Genomic DNA, 8,898 nt, shown 5'->3' on the forward strand with positions numbered 1-8,898 from the left:
AAAAGTGGACCGATATTGCCCATTTTCAATACCAAACAAATCTTAACAATAGAGAATATTTATGCAAAATTCAACTGTCTAGCACCTCTCGTGTGGTCCCTATCGTGATTTCAACAGCTAGATCGTCTTAGAATTTAATAAGGACCCGGAATATATATACTTTTATGGGTCTATGACTAATATTTCGATGTGTTACAAACGGAATGACAAAATCAATATACCCCCCATCTTTTTTGATGGTGGGTATAAAAATTAGGAAAAAAGTGGGACACTTCTGTTAAACATAAGGTACTATGTAATCCTAGCTTATTTTAAAAGCCCTGTTTAGGAAATTTGCATAGGCATTCTAACACTTCCATAAAATTTCAGCCGTAAATTAATTATTGTAATTGGAATATAATCTTAAGATTGATAAAATTTTATCAAACAGTTATCAATTTTACAAATAAATTTTTTTAATTAATTAGGAAAATCAAAAAAGTTTAACCAAAGGAGCTTTAGAAAAATATACGCTAGTTCCTCGACTCAAATATTTTTAAAATTTAGCTGTATTATTATTTACTTAAAAATTTCACTTAAATAATCTTTGAATACAAAGCAAATAAAAGTATTCGAAACCGGTTTTTAAAAAGTGAAAAAACCGGGTTATTCGATATTCGAAAAATCAACATTAAGAAAAAACCGACAATGGTAAAGCAGAAAAAACCGGTTTTAAAACCGGTTGAAAAATCGAGTCGATCACCCTAATACCCACCAAGATAAAATCTATAAAAATAAATCTAAATAAAATGAAATTTTATAGTTTTTATTGAAATAATTGAAATTAAAATAGTAGAAAAAATAATTGATTTAAGAACTAATCTAAAAAAGTAATATATGTACATTAGACCGACTCACAAAAAATGGTGCTTGAGTTACCCCCTCAAAATATTCGCTGTTATGTAATATAATGTTCCCAAAATATTTTCGGTTAAGTGTTGTCCATTCGTGAGCTGGACAGTTTTAAAGAAAATATCGTATGGGAACACGATTCTTCATGTTAAATTCAATATTTTATCTAGTTTCAAAAAATCTTTGTTATGTTTTATAATGGTTCCCAAAATATTTCTATCCTATCGATGACTCTTTGTGAGCTGAACCTGTTACAAAAAAGTCCCTTTTTAGTCATTTTTTTAATTATACAGCATTTCTTAAACAATATATACAGTATTTGGTATAATTTGAAAGGTTTGAAGAAAAGTATAGTGGTGCGCAAAATTTGCAAAATTGTGCATACATTTTATTTTTCTTAGTGAAAACCCTAACAATTTTAAATATTTTGGAATATGCAATTATAAGCAGACGGCTTTAAAATACTATTTTAACGATAAACGAAAAAAGTGATTCCAAAATACCTTTTTTAATTGGGTGTAGCTTACGAACGGTCATCGCTAGACTTAAAATATTTTGGGAATCATCATAAAACAAAGCAAGGTAAATTTTGAGAGGGGTAACAAAAACACGTTTTTGCTTTCCATACAGAGTGAGTCGGTCTAATGTACATATGTATCAAAAATTTAGAATTATTACCTTATAATAAGATAATTTTCAGGAAATCTGTATTAATATTCCAACTGTTGACTGGTATACTTCCAAAAATTGTAAAACGTTGGACTCTAAAATATTTTTGTAGTTCTTCATAAATTTTATGATCAATCCTTCAAATTGTAAGAGTTATATTTTGGAACGTATTAATCCTTCAACGAAATAAAGAAAAATAATGTTATAATTAATATATACATACTTTTGTATTTATTGAAATTACCTGTTATACTTTAGGAAGCAATAAAAATAGGATTCTCTTATGACCAATACATTTTCCACCAAAGTTTAAACGGTCAGATCCATTTTTTACATTTTCTGCAAATAATCGACCTTCTTAATGGAACCGCGTGATGAAATAACACATATATAACTTACCAGATCCCTTTTTTATATTTTAATTCGGTTAGAAGTATTTTAATAGGGGGTACAATATTAGCTACTGCTTTCTAAAAAAAAATAAAATAATTAAAAATTAATTAATTTATTTATTTATTGTTTTGAATCAATAAAAACATTACCTTTCATGAAAATTTTTTAAATAAACCGTTAATTAAACCGTCTATAAAGATCTGAAATTACTCAGTCATGGATTATTTTTAAAATTATTTACAGTCACTAACGATAGAAACATCTTAACGACCCTAAACGGGATATTGCTTTTGACACTAATACTGCAATACTATTTTTTGTTTGCGCTGTTCTAAGTAAGGAGTTATACAATAACCTTAAGAATATTAGTATCATATAAAGGTCATAGAAAGACCTGGTGTTAATAACTAAAAAAGTACCTATAATTAGAATAATTAAATCCAAAGCTATATGAAAATTAATAAAATTGTATTTAAAAAAGTTGGTTTTATTTATAAATATCTTATGTGGGCAATTTCGTGTCAAGTGACCCAAGTCAAAAAATAATTTATGTATGTAAAACAGTAGTATTAATTTGAATATAATGATTCCAGCTAGCGTTTAAATACTTTAAGTAAAATTTGAATGTATTTTTTTTTGTTACGATAATGAAATACAAATAAAATTTTAGCTCAAAGTGATCATACGTAATTTAGAAATAGGACCTAACGCGCAAATAGTTTAAAAAATATTGAAAATATTGAAAGATTTAACTCAAATAAATCTAAATAGGTTAAAAATGCAATGTTCATCAAATGAAAGCCGAAACGTACAACTTGAAAAAGTTTTTAAATGCTTATAACTCCTAAACCAATTAAAAGAGAGACGAAATTTAATATAAAAACATTTTTAATTAAACATATTAGACTTCGTTTAAAAATAGTGGAATTGGAAGGCGTTTAGAGTTGTTAACTTATTCCTAAAATAGTATTTTAATGTAAAATACGACAACTTACTTTTTTATTTTGTTTATATAAAACTTGAAGATAATTTCTTTTTCGTATATATTTAATAGGGTGATCGACTCGATTTTTCAACCGGTTTTAAAACCGGGTTTTTCTGCTTTACCAGTGTCGGTTTTTTCTTAATGTTGATTTTTCGAATATCGAATAACCCGGTTTTTTCACTTTTTAAAAACCGGTTTCGAATACTTTTATTTGCTTTGTATTCAAAGATTATTTAAATGAAATTTTTAAGTAAATAATAATACAGCCCGTCTAAATTTTAAAAATATTCGAGTCGAGGAACTAGCGTATATTTTTCTACAGCTCCTTTGGTTAAACTTTTTTGTAAAATGGATAACTGTTTGATAAAATTTTATCAATCTTAAGATTATATTCCAATTACAATAATTAATTTACGGCTGAAATTTTATGGAAGTGTTGGAATGCCTATGCAAATTTCCTAAACAGGGCTTTTAAAATAAGCCCTTATGTTTAACAGAAGTGTCACACTTTTTTCCTAATTTTGTATATTAAAGAAATAATGTAAATCAGACGACTAGATCTAAAGTTATAATCTTTTAAACTGTTAAAAATCATTTCGGGCCATGTTTTATTAATCAAATTTAAACATAAACATTAGGTTTTTCAAATTAAAATATATTTTTTTTATTTATAATAAAAAACCGGTTAACCGTTTTTTTCTTAATTTGAAAAATATCAACCGTTTTTTTTTAAATGTCAACTATTCGAACTATTCGAAAACTGGGTTTTGAAAAATGTCGAATAATCGATCACCCTAATATTTAATAAACTTCAACAATTAACAAAACCTTCTTAAATGTTTATTAACAGTTGACTTTTAACACAACACTGTCATATTCTTTTTTATTACTTAAGATTCACAATATATTAATTACACTATTTTTCTATGAATATTAAATTCAATAACTCATTTAAGTTTTACAATGAATAATTAAAACTGAACATGACTGGACAAAACACAAAATATCACTGAACTTAACAAAATTTCTGCATTATTTCTTTTTATTTTTTTCGCGTTCACGCTAAAAAATGGAGTATTTATATTTTTTTGTTTTTGTACTCTTCTTACTATCATCCGGAAGTAACCTAAAAGTATACTTCCAGACGGCGAAAACTAGAAATCAATGTATTTTGTTTTTGTAAAATGTGTGTTCTCGTCTGACAATCGTCCAGAAGTGACTAAAATCCACACTTCCAGATGAATAAAATACAACATTAATGTGAACACTCTTCAAACTGTCTTCCAGAAGTGACATAAACATACAAATCAAGAAGATACAAATTAGGAAACAATGTATTTTGTTATTGTAAAATGTGTGTTCTCACCCAACTCTCATTCAGAAGTCACTACAACGTATACTTCCAGATGAAAAAGATTCAACAGTCATGGTTTTTTGTTTAAGCAAAATGAATGCACTCTTCTAACTATCATCCGGAAGTAACTTAAAAGTATATTTCTAGAAGACGAAAATTCGAAATCAATGTATTTTGTTTTTGTAAAATGTGCGTTCTCGTCTGACAATCGTCCAGAAGTGTTTCTGACGTGGCGTCTGGAGTGATGCGCAATAGTATTGTCTTCTAAATGTTTGAAGGGTTGTTTAAGAAATGCTGTATAATTTACTATAAAGGGACGTTTTTGTAACTTTTGTTTAAGCTCACGAACGGCCATCGATAGACTAGAAATATTTTGGGAACCATTATAAAACAAGCTGGGTAAAATATTGAATTTAACATGAAGAATCGTGTTCCCATACGATATTTTCTTTAAAACTGTCCAGCTCACGAATGGACAACACTTAACCTAAAATATTTTGGGTAACATCATATTACATAACAGCGAATATTTTGAGGGGGGTAACTCAAGCACCATTTTTTGTGAGTCAGTCTAATATACATATATTACTTTTTTTAGATTAGTTGTTAAATCAATTATTTTTTCTATTATTTAAATTTCAATTATTTCAATAAAAACTATAAAATTTCATTTTATTTAGATTTATTTTTTAGATTTTATCTTGGTGAGTATACAAATAGAAGAAGAGGAAACTCATCTTCTAGAAGATAAGATAGGAACACTTCTAGATGATACTAAGTAGTCACTTCAAGAAGTGACTTCCTAGTCACATCTATAAGAGTCTTTAGCAATACCTTACTTCCAAGAGTCATCTAGAAGTTTCTTCTGCGGGTCTTCCAGAAGTATCTTCCACGTTACTTTTAGACGTTCCCCAGCTCGGCATCAGTTCTTCCCGACTGGTGACAAGAATTCTTATACTTCCGCAACATCGCTGGCGAGCTTTTAGCACGTTTGGAAGTTTCATACGGGTAACTTCCGCAATAGAAAATATTTGTAGGGAACCATTGCGCATCATCCCACGTCAGAAACACTTCTGGACGATTGTCAGACGAGAACGCACATTTTACAAAAACAAAATACATTGATTTCGAATTTTCGTCTTCTAGAAATATACTTTTAAGTTACTTCCGGATGATAGTTAGAAGAGTGCATCCATTTTGCTTAAACAAAAAACCATGACTGTTGAATTTTTTTCATCTGGAAGTATATGTTTTAGTGACTTCTGTATGAGAGTTGGGTGAGAACACACATTTTACAATAACAATATACATTGTTTCCTAATTTGTATCTTCTTGATTTGTATGTTTATGTCACTTCTGGAAGACAGTTTGAAGAGTGTTCACATTAATATTGTATTTTATTCATCTGGAAGTGTGGATTGTAGTCACTTCTGTACGATTGTCAGACGAGAGCACACATTTTACAAAAACAAAATACATTGATTTCTAGTTTTCACCGTCTGGAAGTATACTTTTAGGTTACTTCCGGATGATAGTAAAAAGAGTACAAAAACAAAAAAATATAAATACTCCATTTTTAGCCTGAACGCGAAAAAAATAAAAATATATAATGCAGAAATTTTGCTAAGTTCAGTGATGTTTTGTGTTTTGTCCAGTCATGTTCAGTTTTAATTATTCATTGTAAAACTTAAATGAGTTATTGAATAATATTCATAATATTCATAGAAAAATGGTGTAATTAATATATTGTGAATCTTAAGTAATAAAAAACAATATGATAGTGTTGTGTTAAAAGTCAACTGTTAAGAAACATTTAAGAAGGTTTTGTTAATTGGTGAAGTTTATTAAATATATACCAAAAAGTAATTATCTTCAAGGATTATATAAATAAAATTAAAAAGTAAGTTGTCATATTTTACATTAAAATACTATTTTAGGAATAAGTTAACAACTCTAAACGGCTTCCATTTCCATAATTTTTAAACGAAGTTCTAATATGTTTAACCTATTTAGATTTATTTGAGTTAAATCTTAACTTTCAATATTTTTTAAACTATTTGCACGTTTAGGTCCTCTTTCTAGATTACGTATGATCACTTTGAGCTAAAATTTTATTTGTATTTCATTATCGTAACAAAAAAAAAAATACATTAAAATTTTACTTAAGTATTTAAAGGCTAGCTGGAATCATTATATTCAAATTAATACTACTGTTTTATACACACATAAATTATTTTTTGACTTGGGTCACTCGACACGAAATTGCCCATATATGATAATTAATATTGAAATCAGATATTTTTAAAACCACCTTTTTTAAATAAATACAATTCTATTAATTTTCATATAGCTTTGGATTTAATTATTTTAATTATAGGTACTTTTTTAGTTATTAACACCAGGTTTTTCTATGACCTTTATATGATACTAATATTATTAATATTGAACATGCCATTCCCAATATATTGAACCTAAGTAGACAGTTTTTGAACGTGTACAACTCCTTAATTAGAAGAAAGCAAACAAAAAATAGTATTGCAGTATTAGTGTCAAAAGCAATATCCTGTTTAGGGTCGTTAAGGTGTTTCTATCGTTAGTGATTGTAAATAATTTTAAAAATAATCCATGACTTAGTAATTTCAGATCTTTATAGACGGTTTAGTTCCAAGTTATTTAAAAAATGTTCACGAAAGGTAATGTTTTTATTGATTCAAAACAATAAATAAATTAATTAATTAATTTTTAATTATTTTATTTTTTTTAGAAAGCAGTAGCTAATATTGTACCCCCTATTAAAATACTTCTAACTTCTAGGCGAACCCTGGCCCAACGCGAAGATTGAAATCGTCCCACTGGACCAAGTACCTTTTCGTACGACGGTGAGAGTGTGGGTTCCTCCTCCTATTCTGGGGGACAAATCCATACTAACACTAATCAAGCGTCAGAATAAGGAACTTGGTACTGATGACTGGACGATAGAACGAGGACGCACGAGGGACAATGGAGAAGGTAAGGATCTCTGGATCAGTGATGAGTCCAAGCGGCTTGAGGGTGGTACAGATTAATCAGCACCACTCCGAAGCAGCAACGGACGACTTGCTCCGCTTTATGGAGAAGGAAGTTATTTACGTGGCCTTAATCCAAGAACCCTGGCTTGCAGCCAGTAAAGTTCGAGGCGTCCGGTCACGAAACTATGTGCTCCTCTCTCCAATCCCTGAAGGTAAAATAAGGAGCTGTATTTTGGTCAGGAAAGACATTAAAGTTTTCCTTCTATCTAATTACAGTTCTGGTGATTTAACGGTAGTTGCATTAGAGCGACAGGGCCTACCAACTCTAATTATATCATCTGCGTACCTACCGTACGACGAAGACAATCCGCCCTCACGTGCCGTACGCACACTAATAGAATGGTGTGATACAAGGGGCCATGATCTTGTCATAGGATGTGATGCTAATGCCGATCATACTCTGTGGGGGAGCTCGGATATAAATGACAGGGGTGAGTTTTTACTTCAATACCTTCTAACTACTAACCTTAGTGTTTGCAATAGGGGTAATAGACCAACGTTTTTCAATAGGATCAGGGAACAGGTCATTGATATTACTTTGGTAGGGAACACTGACTCAGTCAGAATTCTTGATTGGAGAGTATCACTCGAGTGCTCATTCTCTGATCATCACAGAATAATCTTTACGATACAGCTTACGATGGCTAGGGAAAACCCCTTTAGAAATCCTAGGAAAACCGACTGGGTCAAATTCGGTAATCTGGTTGATACCATACCACCTCCGGAAACGGATGGACTGCATGGTACACAGGACTTGGACGACTCAGTAGATTATCTATCCAGGACTTTAAGGGAAGCTTCATGTAGGATGCGGCAGGTACCTAGGAAATTCCGGCAACCATGGTGGAATCCTAAACTAATGCAGGTAAGGAAAGAATGTGGGAAACTATTTAATAAAGCGAAGAGGGATCAGAACCCGTTAAGCTGGGACGACTATCGTCAAAGCTTCAATACTTTCAAGAGGGAAACCAGAAGGGCTAAGAAAGAATCCTGGAAGCGTTTCTGTGAGGAGCTGGAGAGTACCACGGAGGCATCACGTCTACGTAAGGTGCTATCCAAAGACCCCGGTACGCCTGGATTCCTGATGAAACCGGATGGTAACTTTACTGAAAGTAGCACCGAAACTCTGGAACTACTTATGGAGACACACTTTCCGGGTTGCAGAGATGATGAAAATGAAGGCTCCACTTTGGAGCACCTCGCAGCTTCTCGAATCCACATAAGTGAATTAGTCAGTTCCATTGTTAGTATGGAGAAAATTTCGTGGGCGGTGTCATCCTTCAAGCCCTAAAAATCCCCAGGGCCAGATGGGATATTCCCAGCACTACTCCAAAAATCGATCACCACCATCATGCCATGGCTAATTATGATATTTAGGAGCAGCCTGGAAACAGGATACATTCCTAAAGTATGGAGAGAGGTTACAGTGGTATTTATCCCCAAAGCGGGAAAAGTAAACCATAGTACCGCCAAAGACTATAGGCCGATCAGTCTGTCATCGTTTTTATTGAAAACATTGGAAAGATTGGTCGACATCC

At 31.1% G+C, this 8,898-nt stretch overlaps 1 protein-coding gene across 1 annotated transcript; it reads left to right on the forward strand.

Annotated features, from left to right (window-relative positions):
• Positions 1-8,000: 8,000 nt before the first annotated feature.
• Positions 8,001-8,651, forward strand: LOC119602420. Its single transcript, XM_037953931.1, has one exon. The coding sequence runs from the start codon at positions 8,001-8,003 to the stop codon at positions 8,649-8,651; it is 651 nt and encodes a 216-aa protein (XP_037809859.1).
• Positions 8,652-8,898: the final 247 nt, after the last annotated feature.

This window comes from Lucilia sericata, unplaced genomic scaffold (assembly GCF_015586225.1).
Source record: "Lucilia sericata isolate MDLA Ls3-8-SP2 unplaced genomic scaffold, ASM1558622v1 Contig000229F_arrow, whole genome shotgun sequence".
Classification (NCBI taxonomy): Eukaryota; Metazoa; Arthropoda; class Insecta; order Diptera; family Calliphoridae; genus Lucilia; species Lucilia sericata.

Coding starts and splice junctions, on each gene's coding strand:
- LOC119602420 (XM_037953931.1), top strand. CDS start 8,001: ATGGCTAGGGAAAACCCCTTTAGAAATCCTAGGAAAACCGACTGGGTC.